Source organism: Haemaphysalis longicornis, unplaced genomic scaffold (genome assembly GCF_048455015.1).
Source record: "Haemaphysalis longicornis isolate Haplotype H1 unplaced genomic scaffold, Haemaphysalis longicornis Haplotype H1 scaffold_4, whole genome shotgun sequence".
In the NCBI taxonomy this organism is placed as follows: Eukaryota; Metazoa; Arthropoda; class Arachnida; order Ixodida; family Ixodidae; genus Haemaphysalis; species Haemaphysalis longicornis.
This window is the reverse complement of record NW_027526361.1, coordinates 173,208,793-173,228,024: the sequence shown is the minus strand read 5'-3', so window position 1 is coordinate 173,228,024 and position 19,232 is coordinate 173,208,793. Positions and strand designations below refer to the sequence as shown.

Below are 19,232 nucleotides of genomic sequence, written 5' to 3'. Positions count from 1 at the left end.
GTGACGGCAGCATTCTTCCGTTCTGCCTTTTTATCTATTTTCTTCTCCGCTGTTAACATTTGTCCAGGGAATTCGTTCTTTTGTTCGTTAAGTTCCCTCGCTCTTAAAGGAGCCATGGAGAGAAAACACAAGTTTGGTTCATTCGAAAGATTGCCTCGTTAGAACCATAACGACACCACTTATAACGCAAACTTCGCTCAAATAAGCTACATAATTAGGAAAAACGGGAATGGTCATGCGACCCACCAGCTCATTTCCCGCAACAGAACCTATGCCGTCACATGGGCTAAGCTCTGCGATTGGCGGAGGCCGGCAAAAGCAAACGCATGTTAGGCAGGGCTTACAGTTTGCATAGCGAGCTAAATGCCCGTGAAACATACTGCACATTCTTTTTATGACAAAGAACGGTGGAGTAAACGGTTGAAGTTCCGAACGAACACGCAAGCGTGTGCGCCAATGCGTACGAAACAACCGCCTGGCCGAGCTCGACATCTCGCCGTCGCGCAGACGAATTTTCGGGTTCGAGGTAGAGATGGGCAAAATGGCTCACTTCACTGAGCGGCTCAGAACGGCTCAGTTCACTGAAGTGAACCGTGTTATTTGAACGGTTCAGCGGTTCATTTGGTTCTGTAACCTGTGTTAAGCATGCATAATCTGAATTATTACCTAATTGTTATTGAGTCATTTATTTTGTAACAACATCCGGTGTATTTGTAATGAAAAGAATTTTCCTCACCATCATTACAAAAGTTTTTATGTGTCAGTGGTATTTCAGAATCAATTTCGGTAGATTTATAAAGAAAAAAAAAAGCAATTTTTTGTCAACTTTATAACCTCACAAATATGATCTCTACTAGTGAGCTGTGACGCCAGAAAAAATGATTCTGGAAAACATGATACCAGAATCTAATTTTAATATTGTGGTGGTGAACAGCACTGTTCGGTTTATTCGAAGCAAGACGGGTCCGCTTTTTTGGCAACGATAATAGATGACGCGAAAGTTGCACACAAGACTCAGCTGGGTCGGCCGATACGCCTCTAATAACTCTACCGGAACGTGCCGACACGACTCATTCAGAGCCATGCTCAGCACGATTCTCTAATCGAGCGAGCAGCCGCTAAACGTCGGTTCTTGGGAGAGCCGCTCTGCCAAAGAACCGCGGGGAGCCGAGAATCGCCGCGGAACTGAGCGGTTGAGAAGATCCGCCCCGTTCCTGACTCACACAACAGCTGCACGCACAAATGTAACTGTGGTGACTCATATGGTCACAGGAGTTTATTTTCCTATTACTTTGAAAATACAGACGCAGTTCGTTCACGGCTGCCATTGCGGCCTCCCGATCTGTATTTCACCGCCGCCGCCACCGCGGTTTCCAAATGGCGCCGCAGAAGATCCGCTTCGCGAAGAGGGGCTCTCGAAAAGAGCGGGAACTGTTCTTTGGCCCTTCGGTTCAGTGACTGAGCGGAAGAGCCGGAAGAGCTGAACAACGGGTAAAAACTGCATCCGGTTTTCCTGACTCGAATTGTCTGCTGCCATGACAGGGGGGCGGGAGGAATTTGAAAAATTAGCCCCAGCTGGCCCAGCAGTACAGTGGCTTTCTCGCGCCGACAATAGATGGCGCTTAGAGACGGCACATTTGACCCGGATCTTCGGTTCTTCGGCAAAGTAACTGAGCGGAATGAGCCGGAAGAGCCGAAGAACGGGTCAAAACTTAATCAGGTTTTCCTGAATCGAATTGTATGCTCCCACGAAAGGGGTCGCGCTAGAGGAATTTGAAAAATTAGCCCCAGCTGGCCCGGCAGTACAGTTGCTTTCCCGCGCCGATAATAGATGGCGCAGAAGAGAGACGGCTAATTTGACCCGGATCTTCGGTTCTTCGGCTCAGTAACTGAGCGAAAGAGCCGGAAGAGCCGAAGAACGGATCAAAACTGCATACGGTTCTCCTTGCTCGAATTGTCTGCTCCCACGACAGGGGGCGCTGTAAGAATTTGGAAAATTAGCTCCAGCTGGCCCGGCAGTGGAGCTGCTTTCTCTCGCGGGCAATACCTGGCGCAGAGAGCTTTGACGCTCATTTTCGGCTCCGTTGGCTGTTTCTTCATGATTTGGTATGCTGTGGGGCTGTGGCTTGCCCCGTTCGACACGGATCACTGAGGGGGCGATAAGGTGCTCCCTCTCTCCAAAAGAACCGCCGCTCACTTTTACTGAGCCACGGCTCACTCGTTCTTCAAAAAGCGTGGCTCAAAAGATCCGGATCACTCCTGGACGACGCATCTCTAGTTCGAGGCGCTCTGACCTTGGAGGAAAAATGCCGTAAACACCGCGCATTGACGCTCGTATCTTTCTGGTCGAAGCAGAGAGCTCGCGCGAACGGCGTTCCATACACGACACCGGCCAACTGGCATAAGCGATACTGCTACTGAAGTTGAACTATTATTAACCGTAATAAAAATACGGCACATACGTACCAGTCTGTATTCGTCCGTGGCGACGGCGCTGACGAGGCAGCGGTGCCGACGGCAGGGCGTTCGTCTGTTGTGGCTATCGCGGAATGGTCGCTTTCCCGTCCACCGCGTATCCCACAACTCTTGCCGCTCGTGCACTTAGAAGCGTTGAGCGTTCAAGTGGTGTGAGGTTGTTAAATGCAAGCTGGAGCTCCTCGGCGAGAGTTTTGTTCTCCGGATCAGGCGATTCCATGACTAGGGCTGCGGGTGCACTAGGTTTTACTAGCCTTTTTAAAATGGCCGCCGTCTCGGTCGACTCCCGCGTGTGGGTGCTATATGGAGTCGACATACTAAGTATCTGTTTCATGGACCGGCCCGTGTGACACCATTGCTCACGTCACCAAATGTGCAATTTTAGCGGGAGATTTAAAATTTTGGCTTAAATTGCCTTATTTCTCAGTGAATAAAGCATCATTTGCTTCCGGGAAAGCGCTTGGGGTACTATGAAACACCTAATTTTTCGAATAAAACAAACTTTTGTTTTCTCTTCATGGCTCCTTTAAACAGCGTGAGCAAAAGCAACTCACTAGTGGGTTGTCCTACGGGAATGTTACTGGTACCGTTTCGAAAACGAATTTTTCACTGGAGATTTTCTTCGCTTATTACGGATATGTACCCCGAAACAGGTTCCTGATCATGCTGACAAAAATAGGCTGTAGTATTCAATCCTGCATATTATGACAAAAACAGCGCTTAAAGTAGGACAAAGAATGAAGTACACAAACACGAGCGCGGTGTTTGTGTACCCCTCGTGCTTGCGGATTTCTTTCTTAGGCCTGGTTTGAACGCAGTTTTTTCGTCATATTTTGCAGAAGCAACTAACCGTAAGTTGAGACGTTAGTTACTTCAATACTAGTATACACTCACCTGGAGATGTGGACGTTCTTGAAACAGAGCTGCCAGGGCGTATTCTGATTGTTATCAATATTAGTCAAACTTTTGTAGAACTTACAACCTTGGGGGGAGGGGGGATAGGTCTTTGGGAAAATAAACTTATACCACCGTAACCAATCATCTGAAAACACAAGTAGACAAGACGATGTTGTGAAGGAACTAGTCAAATATTATAGACTATATGTGTCCGGTGTCCAAAATTGCCAATGCAAATTGCGACAATAGTGTTATAAATCACCAGCGCACGCATTGGCTTGAGCACTCACCCGGGGCACATTGACGCTTGTCTGCGTACACATGTGAAGTATTCTAACATATTGCCGCGAACCATGTATGAGTTTGTTTATTTATTGTTTGTTTAGTGCCCTGCCACGCTCGGCTCTGTTATCTGTGCGAAGCACGTCTTCCGTTCTTTATTTTTATGCAGCACGGGCTATCTCATTCAGATAAGCAGACTGTTTCGCCCTAACGTCACTAGCCCAGAATAATCTTATTTGATCTACAATGTTCTGGATGTAAATCGAAGGTTCCAGAAATACTCGCGCCGAAAGATAAAAGCGTGCAGACCAGACGCCACGTCATTCGAGTCGCCGGAGCTCGCCTGCCCACGTCACTTTATTGACTGCTGCTTCGCCGCCTGTGTATTCTTTGAGTTGCTAGGGGAGCACAAGCTCACTCCAATAAACTTGTTTTCCTTGAAGACAACTGCGTCGTCTCTGACTTCATGACTTGTAACGTGGTGGCGGAGCCAATGACTCGAACGATAATTGAAGGATGAGGAACGATCTATTTACAGAATTTACAATGTGGCCATAACAGCGCTCGCGGGGACCCAGCCACTTCTTCGTCGTCCTCGTCGTCTTCTGTGATGAGCCATGGCACTTTAGGGCATTGGCCGCCTAGGTGTCCCGTGACAAGATATTGCATCTGTATAAGGGGAACTTCTTGTATGCTCTAAGTGACTGATTTCTTATCACCTGCATTTAATAACCATTGATCGATTGGTTTAATAGTTCATTCTTCTTCTGACATCGTCGCAGATGTGCCGCAGCTGAACCTCCGGCTGGGCAGCAAGCTGAGGCACCAGCACATCCAGGAAGGCAACGACGTGTTCCTCGAGTGCGACATCCGCGCCAGTCCCTGGGTGCACGAGATCGGGTGGCGCTTCGAGGGCCGCGACCTGGCCACCAACACGTCGGCGGGCGTCATCGTGAGCAACCAGTCACTCGTGCTGCAGAAGGTCGACCGGCGCTCGCGAGGACGCTACACGTGCGCCGCCACCAACGCCGAGGGCACGGGCGAGAGCAATCCGGTCAACCTGAGGGTGCGATGTGAGTGCTCCCATGTTGTATACCTCCTTGTCAGCTGCTTTTCCTACTGGCTGAATACCAAGAAACGGGACCAAAACGGGAATTTCAAGCTCGACACGTTTTATTAGTCAGTCCAGTCTATTTGGATTTGGTGCATTTTTTTGTTTAATAACAGCAAACCTGTTAAGCTATTCGGAATTTCTTGAGTCTGCAGTTAAAAGTACCAAGAAATTGCAGAGCGCGCACGCTTCAGCACTGGCCTCAGCGCCACCTGCCTATTAACAAAACTGCGATAATGCCAAGCGCTCGTTGGTGCGTGCCTCGCAAGCCTCCCCAGCGTCCCCGATACACGTTCCCAAGCCAAGCATACCTTTTACGCACACTGGCCAAGATTGGAAAAAAACTCCAGCATTTACCATAATTGCGGCAACAGTTGCTAGAAACAACAAAGATGCGCCATAGCGTACGCTCCTCCAAGGTGGTGTCCAAAGGTTATCACATCCAAAAAATTGAAGGGTGCTCACACTTATAGCAATAACAATAGAGTAAATGTCGTTGCACAGCGAAGAAGCAAATCGGCTGCAGCCGTGGGCCTAAAATCGTCGTGGTGGTTGCAAAGGTTGTACAGCGTCGCTTCGTTCAAGTCTTCCGCGTTAGTGGGAGCTTACTTCATTTATTAGATGTGACTGCATCTCATTCACTCGTTGTGTCCATGCAGCGTCGTCGGCGTTGTTGTCATCCGCCCCTCTCCCATTCTCCTCGCCGCGCGAGCTGCGCTCTCCGCCGCTCACCCCCTCTCCTCTCTGATGCCCCTCTCTCGCGAGGGCATTGGATTGGATTCGAAAGGATTGGCCTGGCTTGGCTTGACTTGGATTGGATTAGATTGGATTTCGATTGGATTGGATTAAAGTGGATTGTGTTGGATTGTGTTGCGTCATAGCCGCGGCAGACACACTGGCGCCGGCGCATCTGCACTACTCTCTCTTCCGCGGTCTCCTCTCCTTCGCGCGCTGCGCATATAACCGGTGTGCCGCTCTCCGGCGGCCTTTCGGTCGACGGTTGCTCTCCGCTTGCGCTTGAACCCCCCTCACCGTCGCATCACACCAGGGTTCCCGCGAGAGGAGGTGTTTGTAATTTTTTTGTGGTTGTTGTCCGAAACCCCCTTTGCCCATTATGTGCGTACAACATCTGGAAACCCACGCTGCCAATCTACTTTTCCACACGTGCCTTTGTTTACGTGCGAATGTCGAAGTAGCGCGACCGGCATATCTGGTGGGTTGCGCCCGCCATGAAGGTGTCATGCAGTATGTACCAGGCTTCTCTTGCGGGTGAATAGAAAGCAAGCAGAATGAATGGAGTGACTTTGCAATTATAATTATGCACTGTAGAATAATATGAAGAAGCTGTGCAGTTATTTTAAACGCCATATGCGGGAGTTTGTGACACCCTTCTTACACCTATACTGAACCTTTTTTAGCTGCTAAGGGTGTAAAATTGTTTAGTGTTGTTGGGAATGAGCATCCCACTGTTGCCTCCAAGGTTGGGAAATGACGATCCCACCGCTGCCACCACTGTTGGGAATGACTATCCCAGGGCGGTCGCCAAGGTTGTGACTCGCATCCAGCTCGTCACCGATGGTGGGAATCAGCCATCCCGTCGCTGTCTCCGCTGTTGCGATGTTGCCTTGCTCCGTCCGCTATCGACGCGGCGCAGAGCGACGAAGTCCTCGAGCCGACGAAGAGTTGAAGTAACATTTATATACAGTATTTACAGGGTAAGCAAAAGTTACATCATTCGCACAAAGGCGACAGCACCCTTTCACTCGGTGCTTCCGAAGAGACTGGTGCCGGAGAGAAGCCGCCGAGGAAAGCCGACGATGAGAGCCTCCGGGCTTCTTTTATAGCCCGGGAGTTCGTTGTGGCCCCAAGAAGTTCGAAATGCTCCAATCAGGGCTCTCGCTGCCTGAAGTTTGAATTCCGACGAATGGTAGCGAAGCGGTGAGTCAGCTGCGCCGCCAATGGGGAAAGGGAGAGCGATGCGGCCGCCGTCTCCGTGACCTCGCCTCCGGGCGTAGCGATATGCCCTTGTTTGGGTCGTTCTCCGCTGAGAGATTCGGCCGCGCCGCAGCGTTTCGAGATGCAGGAGTCGGCCGCGCCGCAGCGTTTCGAGATGCAGGATTCGGCCGCGCCGCAGCGACAAAGGGAGAGGCGTGACTCAGCCTCGCTGTCGGCGCGTCGCCTCGTGCAACGCCTGTGGGCCAGGCGCTCGGGCACAACAGTGTGCACTATGTGTGGGGCCTACTAACGTTTGTATGGTAGCCGAAACGCGGATTCCTTTTTCGAGTCGCAGTGTACGTTAAATTCGCAGAGTAGGTTAAATGGTCCAGTACGGCCAGTACGCCTCGTAGCTCCGCTTCAAGGGGTGAACAGGTGTTCATCTCGAGCCCTGCCGCGCCAACCTCTTCGCATCCCTGTCTCACACCTCTGTTGATAAATTAAACGGAGGTTTGTCCAATTCAATTCAAAATGTTCGCCTTCGCAGTGCTCACGCGGCCCCTGACTGGAACAGCGCGAGCGGGAGGTCCGTTGTTTTCGTGCTTCCTTCCGTTCCGCACGTGCCGGCGCCTTACTGCGCAGTTTGGAATGCGTCGGTTTTGGCGGCCACTTTTTTCTCTTACTATCGTAAAAACCAACCCAACGGGCGTTCATAACTAAATGTACGCGGGGGCTGCAGGTTCAAGTTCCTAATAGGTGCGTGGTGGTTCCTAAGCGCCCAGGCAAGCATAACGAAAGAAGTTGGCGCAGCTTGCTCTTGTGGTGCGAGGCCGGAGCAACAAGAGAGCTGGCGGCCCCTCCCCCTTCGACCGGGCTCCCCTGTGGCATCATCATCATCACAACCACCCACTGCAGGACGAATGCCTGTCCCATCAACCTCGAACCACTCCTGTCCCGCGCCGCTCGATTCCATTCTTTGCCGCGGAATTTTGATTTCGCCACTCCATCGAGGAATTCGCCGTCCTTATTTTCTAGACCCGTCCCTCGGTGCACACTCTGTCACCATGGCAGTCCACCGATTGTCGTGTCGATGAACTAAGTGGCCAACCCATGCCCGTTTCTGTTTCCCTATTTGAGCTATGTTATATTGTTTTATAGTTTGTTCTCTTATCCAGGAAGGTGGAGCTCGTTTCCTGTCTCTAAGTGTCACTCCGATCAGTATTCATTCAATGGTCCCTTGAGCAGACCTAATTTGCTTTGAAGTTGTTTAATACGGATGCAAGTTTTCGCTCAATGTATAATCACCTGACATTTATTTCCGAACTCGCCGCTGAATGTTCTCACTTAGTGGCCGGCCCGGATAATTTCGTCCGCAGGCTTTCACACCTATCACAAAGTAGCCCGCGTTTGCACGGGTTAGAACCTGATGCCGGTAATACGAACCCAAAGTAAATGTTGTGCACCGGAACGTGATAATAGCTCCAACGGATAGCCGCCGGTTTCATAACGCGGGGATCCCTGGTTCAATTCAAACCATGGGAAGCGCTTTTTGCTTTCTACTTGGATGCACGTGTTATTGTTCCCCGCGGCTATTAAAAAAGTACCCCTCGGACCTCCGGGGTGGCCGAGTTGTTAGATGGTCAGTTTCACGGCGTAAGGTCCCGCCGTCGATTCACGGGACTTCCCTAAACACATGTGTTTCTCAAGTATTCGAGGTTGATTAGTACGCCGGATGGATTTGTGTTGGCCTAAACAGCTGTTCTGCTAGGCCTAAATGAAGCCTAGACTGAGGCCGTCCTGCTGTACATGACGTTTCACGAGCAACGTGGGTGAAATCTTCATTGAAAGCGACATGCTAGTGCCGCATGATTTCAACATAAAGCTGCTATTTGGGAACGCAATATAACGTAGCTGCGCACTTTTCCCATAATCTACAAAGTGTTTCTATTTCGAAAGAAGATGGCGCGGATACCGAGGAAGCGACGATGCGCTTCCATCGTGCTCTATCGCGGTGAGAACGTATAAGACATTTCTTGTAGGGGCGGGGAGTGGACGACTTCTCGTTGAGAATTCTGAGGCCCCACATTAGGGATTGCGCCTTAGCTTCTAAATGCAGTTCTCCGCCAAGTGTGACACAGGCCTGGAAGGACGCGCTTGTTGGGCGTACGTAGCACACAGGAAGCCAGAAAGTGCTCCTAATTATAATTACGCTAATTAGAAACTCATAAAGAGGGGTCTTGCTGCATCTTCAGAGGAAACTCCAATAAAGAAACGGTGCTCGCAGAAGAGGCTCGAAAGCCTGAGTCTGGATGTTGCAACACTAAAGGAACATTGGTAACATAAACACCCTGCCATGACCATTACCCGAAAGATTGCCTGAAAATCTAAAGGAAGCTATCGCCAGGGGGTGAAACGTGAAAACGCATACTAAGCAAATAAGAGGACACCTAGTCACTGCTTGTGATGAAGTGATGGCGAAATCATGAGTGTCCAATTGCCGAACATGCAAAAGTGTCTTCTATATTGCTCGCGCCTTTTACGTCTTGCGGCAGTTTCTTCTTCTCTCAGCTACTTTGATTGGGCGCATACCCGCGGTGGCATCGTTAAGCAAAGATGAAATTCAGCTGGGATGATTTTTGCTGTTTGCCTTACTGCCGCTTCTGTAATTAGCGTCTTAAATTACTCATCCAGGCCTTCTACGGTTCTCCAAAACACGTTTCGGAGCCGGCGACTGCAATGCATTCGATACATCCACGTTTTAAACTGGGTTCACCGGTCTGTGGTGGTCTTGGGGATGCGTGCAAGCCTCGCATTTCGTGCGCCGCTGATTTGAAATCCGTGCCGAGCAATATTCACTGTACTTTTAAATGCAAAGCATCTCTTGCTCTCGGCTCCGTCGTCCGTCGTCCGTCGTCCATCTATCCGCCGGCCCAGGAAGACACCGGCAACACTGCCTACCCAGGAGCCTTTTAAGGGGAAGCGTGCTCGTCTCGTGCCGGCCCAGGAAGACACCGGCAACAGTGTCGCTCCAGCATCTCATGGTCGGGGCTATGTCCCTCCCTTGTTGTGGCGCCGTCCACACACCCACTGCGCATGCTCGGCTCATCTCGGGCCAGACCAGGAAGAGACCGGTAACACTGTCGCTCCAGGAGCCATTAAAGGGTAAGACACCACCGGTCGTTCAGCAAGCCGAGCATGCGCAGGGGGGGAGGGGGGGGGGGGACGGCGCAACAACGACAAGGGAGGGACATAGCCCCTTCGCATCTAATAAAATTACACCATCTTCCCGTATTGGAACCCTTAGTAGCATGCGAAACAGGCATGGGCTCAACGCAATTTCCCATTTCGTAGTTCCGGTAAGTGAAAAGTGTGGTAGTTACCATGGAAACCAAACTGCAAATATAACGGTAGCTACGTACCTCAACCTAACGGAAACGACGAACTGAAAACTAATGGGCACTTTAATCGGCCCCATGGATGCTTTGCATACTACTCAGGGTTCCCCTACGGGAAGATGGTGTAATTTTTTGTTACACCGAAATGCCTTGTTCTTTGCTTTTATCATATTTTAGCCATCGTTTTTTGTGTTTATCCCATCGACATTGTACTGTAAAAGGGCCGAGTTTATTTAATACAAATACCAACATCACGAACATGGAATTATTGTAGGGAGTTTCGGTAATAAAATAAATCTCAACCAATAACAAAAACATGCATTGAAATAAATAACAACAAAAGGACATTGGGTCATGAATGACTAGTGATTAAAGCACTTTAGTAATAAAGCTTTCGCGTTGTTGTTCCCATGGAAAAGGATTACAATGTTATTAATGTGATGACATTACTCCTTTGGCGAGCACCCCGTTCAGATAACTTACATTCAAGAAACTCGGAGAGAAACACTCGGGCCTGTTGGGTTCTCTGCTTCCCAAAGAAAACTAATTCTCTTTGGAGAAAGGTCCACAGCATACGGAAACCGCGAAGAGCCGAGAAGACTTTTTCGTCATGAATTATGCGCCCGTGTGTGTGGAATGCACGCCAGAGTTTGCTCAAACACCTTTTCCTTGTGCAAGTCTTGCACGTATCAGAATGGGCAGTCTCTTAACTTACGGCTTTGAGAGGATTGAAACACCCATGGCTTTAAACTGCTTGAAGTGTCGATTCACGCCACCGTGCGGCAACAGTTTGGTGGTGAATAAGAAAGAAGACAGAGGGACAATGCCAATGTTGGATGAGCTTTTCAAATAAACGGCAGCACATAGTGTCTCAGCGCTCATAGCGATGATGAGCGGCAACTCTTCAGGACTCATGCAGGTAGTGGTTAGATTTGAGGCTATATGCGTATAATCCGGGGATGGGCGTGCCCTCTACATTTCGCTGGTTTGTCAATTTTAAATTCTATTGCTAAGTGTGCCTCGTGTTTTACACGTGGCTCTATTCACTTCCGCGTGTAATACATAGCAATCGCAAATGATGCTCTCAAAAACTCGTGTATAATTTTTGTGTGTCAGTAAACACACCCTTAGCTTGGCTGAAATGCCTCCCTTCGACATCTTAATCAATAAGTCAACACCTGGATCTCGATAGCGCCGGGTAAATACGCAACTAGCTCTCAAGTTGTTTCAGTCGGTGGATGGCGCAAATATTGGCACGTGTGGTATCACACAACGGCTCGGGAAAGTGGGAGAAAGTTATTTTCCATGAGGTTCCTTGGTGGCCACCACCGACTTTTTGAATAGTCAGAAACTCCACAGACTGTGTCAGCCTACTTAGTTGTAGTGGAGGTATAAAAAAAACGTGTGCTACTCAACTACCGTATATTGAGTGGCGTTGGCTGAAGAAAATAACGTTGGTGATGACCGCACCGAAACTAAATATGTACTGCATTGGCGAAAATATATCTCATACTTCCTACCGCTAGGAAGAAAATCAGTGAATTACATTCATTAGGGGCCGCAGCGCGAAGTCCCTAATGGCCTCCTGCCTAACTGATTACGTATGCAGCTCTAATAATACAGCAGGGAGTGCTTCACTAAGCGCCGCATCGCTGTCCACTGCGGAGTGCAGCCAGCGCCTAATGCCGTTCTCCGCGCGACTTCACGTCTTTTCGCCGCGCCCTTATTACACAGAGGAGGGTGCAAAACTTCCCCACCAAAGTCAAATGCTCTGAAGAACTGCGCAGACCTTTGGAGCAGTCATTGTCTTTGCCTGTAGAGCTGACACCTGCCTTGCTCCTTATGCAAAAAAAAAAAACGCATAAAAGACGCGGGGCATCGCCGGGCAGATTTCTTCAGCTCTTCTTTATCCGCACTTTATGCTAATGGTAACGGTCTCCACCTATTGCGCTGCTGATAGCCGTTGGCACGCAGCCTCCGGCCAAAAATAAGGGGCTGCGAAAAGGGCGTGTGTATGGTTACACCAAGTGCCATGAAGGAGTCGGTAATTGTTGGGTGCGGGGAATATTCACTTATAAATACAAAACAGAATGGCGAGTTTTGATGCCAACAAATTGTAAAAATAAAAGCAGGAACAACAGGATGTTCATTTCCGCTGTTTTGTTCGCGCAATTTTATTCAGGATCCCAGTGAAAATAAATTCGGTTCTGAATTGCGCTTCGTTTCTTTCAGCCTCAGATTACTGATGAGTTTTAGCGAATTTTAGGATATCTTTGTAGCGTCAGCGCATGCCAACTACCGTAGCTTCGGTAGACAACTCAAGCTTTTTGTAAACGTTTCGGTGCTGCGCGGCCCTATCGTTAGCAGGCTGATCGAAACCAAAAAACGTGTTAAGCCTTCTTTCAATTTGAACGGTGCAGATTACACGAGTTTTGAAGAAATGGCCACCACCGTTAAGTTTAGAGAGCGCGCACAGATCCCCTTTCCCGGCGTCGCTATTGTTTCGCAAGTGCAAACCGAATACCCCGCAGATTAGGTTGAAAAGTGCAAACATGTTTATGCATATTTGCCATGTTATCCTTTCGTAGCACAGATCCCTATCCAAATACACCATTCCTTATAAAGATAGAAGGTGGGACTGCTAGCTCATTTGCTCGCAATAATTACACGTGTGGAGGGTGTGTGTGGCTTTAGATCTTGTTGAACTTCCGCAATCATTGAAATCAGTCCCCAAAAGCGAGAGCTCTTTTTTGAATGCCACGTGCGGATCCACATTTACCGGTAAATTCGCACACCGGCCATTCTTGCCGATGGGAATCGCTACACATAACTTACAATATCGTACGCTGCTAACCGCAGAAAGAACATGGCATATGCGCAGCACCTGCGGGGGCTGCGTGTATGCCTCTGCACTTTTCTAATGCCTTCAAAGTCACTTTGACACCATAGCTTACAGCCACAATCCCAGCCTGTGAGTCAGCTCTTCTTCATGCGCAGTACACAGGTGTGCCGGTTTGTTTTGTTTTTCTTGTTCTGGCAAGACTCTTCTCTATGAAATTTGCACCATTTGCGTTTTTTTTTTTTGCGAGCACGCGTGAGTATGTGCTCTGGTACCCAGATAATGCCAGCGGAAGAATCAAGTCGCTAGGACTTTTTTATTTTTAGATATGTATTAGGATAATCATAATTGTTATGTTGAACTTGAAAAGTATGTGGAAACACATTTTAGGCGCGGGCGCACAATTTCAAAAATAATTATGGTTAGCACTTTTCAAGCTTGGATCTGCGAATCTAGGATGCTCTTTTAGTAACACGACGTTACGGTCCAGGCGCCGTGGTAAGGCACGGTCTTGCGCAGAGCAAGACGACATGCGTCGATCATGCTGAAGAAAGCCATGGCATTGTTGGGAACAGTTGAGGAGTTCAACGCAATACAAAAACTCTTTAATTTGCCCACAAATAATCAATAGCACATGAGCTGTGGCCTATTGCTATACACCCTGACGCCGAAAATGAGCGCTTGGTCGCCTCCAAAAATAGCGCTTCTAACCCTCCCCCGATTCGAAGATACTCGTTTCTTGGCTTCGCGGATCAACCGGTCTAGATCTCGCGCCAAGAACTTGAGATTTTCGGGTAAAAAATTGGTGATGATGAAAAAACTTTATTATAGTCGTCTCTGTTAAGACGGAGCACTGCTTGGGAGTGGCAGTGTCCTCGTCCCTCCAGACGGCGGTCAGGAACCCATGGGCCCAGGCGGCGTCTTCCGCCAGCTGAACGACTGCTGTATGGACGTCGGGTTGGGAGCTACGCAGCGCGGCCTCCCATTGCTTGTGTCTCGTAATGCGTACACCTGTTGTGGGGGTCTCCAGTTTACTGGGACACGCTCAAAGCATGTGTTAGAGCGTTGTGGCTGCTGCGCCGCACCACTTGCACTTATCTCTGTGTGTTTCTGGAAAGTTGCGGTGGCACAGGGCGGGATGTGGGAAGGTGTTCGATTGTGTTCTGCGCCATGCAACCGATTGCCTTCTGCTAAATGTACGATGAGCGGCTTGAAGTGTGCGTCGGCAGAATCTGTAAGGCTGGGTAATTTCTTGGTATGTAGCCAGCCTTTCCCTCCTCCCCCCCGTTAATGACGGCACGTTGTCTTGGAAGTCGGCCTGGTAGCTGAATCCTCGGGCCGCTTCGTGTGCCGTCTCGTTTCCCGGGAAATGCGATCGTACTGGTGTCCATATCAGACGAATATGTCGTGAGGGCAGGATTGGTTTGGTTTGAAATATCCTGGCTGCAGCTTTGGATTTACTTCCTCGTGCATAATTTTGCAGTGCGGTCTTGGAGTCGGAGATGATGGCAGTGGCCGACCTGCCCGAAACGGCCAGAGCGATGGATAGCTCTTCCCCTGTTTCGGGATTAGCCTCTTTGACGGAGCATGATGCGACCGTATTGGCCTGCTGGTTTAGTACAGCAGCCACTGCCGCTCGTCGTCTGGGGTAGTCCGCCCCGTCACCGTAGCAAGTTAGAGTGCTACTGCTTGTGAAGTGCCGTAGCTCGGGCCAGCCGTGTCTCTTGATGATGCTCCGGGTGCATATTTTTTGGTACAGGGGCCATACTGAGGTGCGCCCGTAACTCGTCCCAAAGCAAAATTTTTTTCCGTGTTGGTCTGCGTGGGAGATGCAGAGACGATCTAAGATGGCTCTTCGGGTGGCGGTTCCGGCTAGTCTGTTGTACTGTGCCGTGCGCTGGGCTTCGACGACTTCTACTAGGATATTGTGTATGCCAATCTCCATCAGTCGCTCGTTAGAGGCCGAGATTGGGATGCCCACTGCCAACTTGATGGCTTTGCGTATAATACGCTCAATTTTTCTAAATTGGTCACTCATCTGCTCGTGCTGTTTCAAGTGTCCTCGAGAAATATTGGTCTTCTGTCTTCCTTGCCGCGTAAGTGCCTCTCCTCTCTCCCTCTCACATTGTTGCTCTCCCGTGTCCTTCCACACACTGGAAGTTTGCTCATATCAATTTTTCCACTTTCGCACTGTACGCCCTCTGTTGGATCTGTTGGGACCTAGTCGTCCAGCCCCGTGGCCAAGGGTAGGGAGCCAACGTTGTTAGCATTTAGTGGTTGCAGCATTATTTTTAAAGCGTTTATTTACTTGTCGCGCTCGAAAATCGAGCACAGATCTGTTTTAATTAAGAGAATATTGTAAATGCATGTATGTATTGACGTTCCTCCTCAAATTATGCTTTTACCGTCTTACTGGACAGTGTTCACAAATATGGAGCATATATCAGGATTTCTCATACTAAAAATGTTTTCGCAACATAAACATATCGCTCGGGAATTTTATTTACATTAGCAGGGTGGCTCAACGGAGGAATAGTGATAGATAAATATTTTCGCGCTTGAGTAGTAGCAGAGTCCTTCAATGCTTTACTGGTCACGAAACTTCGGCGCTCGTTTCATATAGGGACCGCGCGCGCCACTACAGGCGCCACCGCCGCACGAAGGTCATCCAGCCGCCGCTTTCGCGGCGCATTGGCCTGCTCTTGGCGCGCAAACGCTCGCTGCTTTTGGTGTCTGCGCGCTGATTAAGTGTGTTTTTTTTTAAGTGCGAATGCACTTTATAAGCGACCCCAAACCATCCACCACCGGCGGCGGCGGCGGCGGCGTCCGCAGTGCTCCTCTATATTTAAAAAAGAAACAGCATCCGGCGCCAGGTTTCGATCCGAGGACTTTGCGGCCGCAGCGCGACGCTCTACCGACCAAGCCACGGACGCGACGCTGATATCACTGTTAGTGACGCGCCTTATATCTTTAACGCATTCAAACTACGTGGTCAGCGGCGTGCGTTGGCGACTCAGCGGCGTTATAGCGGCTTGATAACTGCGTGGTGTACACGTGATACTACAAACCCGATGGAAGAGATGGAAGAGAAGGCGGCGAGGCGGTGGGCTGCGGGGGCCGATCGCAAGCGCCGCAAGCGGGCCGACAACCGTGCATTCGCACTTTCACATTCTCCCCCTCGGGGAAATGCGGGGGAATTTTTTCGTAGTAGAGCGATGAATAGTCCAGGCATCACCTGCCTTCAATGGGGTTTTATTTTTCGTAGTAAATTACCGTACACTTCGGCCGCGAACGGCAACGGCTTCTGCGTGCTATGGCACAAGCGCTGCGCCGTCGTGTTTTCAGATTTTTAAACCTCTATTTCTTCTTTTCTTAAAGCAAAAGTTGTAAATACCACACATACGGTAGCTGCGTAGTCACGGACTGCTGCGGGCCCATCGATAATACAATAAAAAAAATGAAAGAAACGAAGTACGCGTCGTTCAGACTACGCTTAATGAATCCGTTGATTTCTTTGGAATGCACAGAACACTAAAAGAGATAGCCCAATAGTATTGTCCTTTCAATGAGTGGGTGCATACTTGAGAACGCTGCGGAAACGCGAAGTATCAAAACACGAAGAGATATATGTTGCACCATGTGTCTTTCCGCTTCCACGCTTTGCAATTCTTGCAAAAACAGGAAGCGAAAAAAGAACAATAAAACTGGTTTTATCACACGCAACAAAAATTCAATGTCACGAAGGGAGACAAAAGAGCGTGGTCCAGAGTACAAAAATTTATTTTTTCGCGCTGCGATGTGCAGGACACGGAGGAAACAGAATATTGCCACGTAGCTAAGAACGACGCAAAGCTTTTCTGAAGGCAGCGAGCTAGCGAGATCCTGTTCTACAGAACACTAGAATGAAACACAAACGTCGAAGAAGCAGACCGCAGTGTGACGTGCACAAAGAACGTCAATAAAGCGAGTTGCGCGGCATTCGCTATGCATGCATTACTCTCGGAACGTCATTAATTTCAGATCCATGGAAATGGGATCGAGAACATTGTCGAAGAGACAAAAAATCAAGTTGGCGACAAGGTGGCACCCTTTTCATATCAAACAATATTGCCCGACGGGACGTACGACAAAAAGAGCAAACGGGCGCTCCGGTTGAAACGCCAGATAAGAAACCGGAATCGGCCACGCGCGGTTAAAAAATGAACAAGACGAACCCTAGGGGATAATTCGCGAAAATATGAAAAGTAAAAGCACAAGGACGTCCCAAAGCTTTTTTACGCGCGAGCCTGAGCGCAAGGTAATACAAGTTTGCAAACAGGTAATGAAGCACCGCTACAACCTGACTGATATGACAAAAATCCGGCTTTAAGTTAGCCTTGTACAATTCTAGGTCCACGATGCTCTCAAAAGGGTACATTGCTTTTTCCATTCTCACACACAGTGCATTTCCACGCACTGTCACACACTTATAATCGAAGCTGAAATCTCCAGTTTCTTGCCTTGGAATGGCGCGCTTCCATTTCTCTCGCAGCTCCCCGTTGCTCGCTCAACAGAACAAGGAAACATTTTCTGTGGTATCGTTGTACAAGAAACGATATCCCGGGACGCAACACATGTTAGGCATCGCCGTTGCACTACTTAAGTCGCATCACAAGAGCGCGAGATGCACATTGCATTTTTTTCGCCGCACAAAACAAACACAAGTCGCCGCGGCTCCGCCGTTCGAGCCAGCGCAACGCCGCCCGAGGAGTGACCTCAGTGAGAGGGTGGCGCCACCGCGCGGCGGCCAAACGCAGCATATGAAGCTCTCCCATTGAGTTACGGAGCAGTTTCGTGACCAGTAAAGCATTGAAGGACTCTGGTAGCAGTCAAGGAAGTACGGTAGTTTTCGAAAAAGAATAGGAGTGAACACACAAGTCGTCTCATCTGCGAAACCGAACCTAGCAAAGCTTCCTGCTAAGCTCCTCGTCTAAGGACACCACGTGATGCATGCGGAGGGGTTGTTTGCTGGTAACTTACGATCCCCAGCCTTTTATCGCACTTTCGCTTGCGGCTCGTGCAGCAGTCGATAGTTTCTAGAGACCTACTGAAGCTCGTACATTAATAATTTAGCAGACAAAAAGCGATCCAAACCGACTTTTCTGTTATCAACATGAGTCTGTTATCAGCCGTTGAAATTCTTTCGAAACTGGAAAAACCCTAGTTTTTTTAAATATCCTGGAGTGTTTTTCTCTCAGGACACAAATTTCTGTTTTGATCTGCATCATGTATTTCGGCTTCCGAACATGCGTAATAATGGAAATACGAAATTTCATTATACATTTTCTGCTGCACTGCCGGAAGATGTGTTGAATTCTTCAGAAGTACCCCCCTTAGTCTGTTTTGGTGCTGTCGAACAGCGTGTCTAGCCTAATTTTGAGTCTGAATTTTACTGCTTCAAAAGTAAAGCACGACTCGCAATCTGAAAAAAAAAAGATGGCCCTCACAGAAAGATGTGAGGCCTAGGTTTCACATGATCGGAATCCTTGCCATTCTTTTCCTCCCCTTTCTTTTCCTTGCCTCACTCAGTTGCCCCCACCTGCAAGCCGGGCCAGAAGACTGTGTACGGCGCCGCCCGCCAGGAGGCGGTGCGCGTGAGCTGTGAGCTGGAGGCCGACCCGGCGCAGGACGTGGCCTTCCGGTGGCGCTTCAACGCGTCGCAGCAGATGCTCGGCTCCACAAACGTCCTGAGCGAAGGCGTGCGAAGCTGGGCCACCGTGGTCCCGCAGACTGACGAGGACTACGGAGTTCTGCTCTGCTGGGGCAAGAACGGCATCGGTATCCAGCGGGAGCCTTGCGTCTTCATGCTCGTAGAGGCCGGTGAGTTCACTTCGCCATTGCACAAATGGCTTTTCACAGCACTGCAGTCCCGGCAACGAATATAAAGGGTTAACAAAACTTGTTGCTGAGCTGGTTAGTACATAATTTAGAAAGAAGAAAACGTGGCGTCGACTAGACATGGATGAAGAAAACAAGGTAAGACATGCATATGCGCTAACTTCCAACTGCACTTTCGCGTGCAGTTGGAAGTTCGAAGGTCAGCACGTATCTTCAGAGCTTTCTCACCAAGCTTACCCGGCAGGACCCTTTCTTGGCGCGTAGATCAACCGAACTTGTGCAAGCTCTTTTGGAAGGCGAGTTGGCGTCTGTAAATTGTTTTCAATTTATGTGCAAGATGTGTTTTATTCTGTATCCAAAAAGGGCTTGTTTAGAGCAGTGCGTGAAACAATAAGAGGCGTCGGGTGAAGTTGAGTTCCAG

The 19,232-nt window shown here is 49.3% G+C and overlaps 1 protein-coding gene across 2 annotated transcripts in view; it reads left to right on the top strand.

Annotated features, from left to right (window-relative positions):
• The window catches only part of LOC144179513 (protein turtle-like), a 269,845-nt gene that overhangs the window by 235,462 nt on the left and 15,151 nt on the right, over nt 1–19,232 (top strand). For both annotated transcript variants that reach the window (XM_077707892.1, XM_077707893.1), the window contains exons 6-7: nt 4,437–4,727; nt 18,503–18,793. In XM_077707892.1, coding sequence (XP_077564018.1) covers nt 4,437–4,727; nt 18,503–18,793 — 582 coding nt within the window. The remainder of the gene's footprint in view (nt 1–4,436; nt 4,728–18,502; nt 18,794–19,232) is intronic.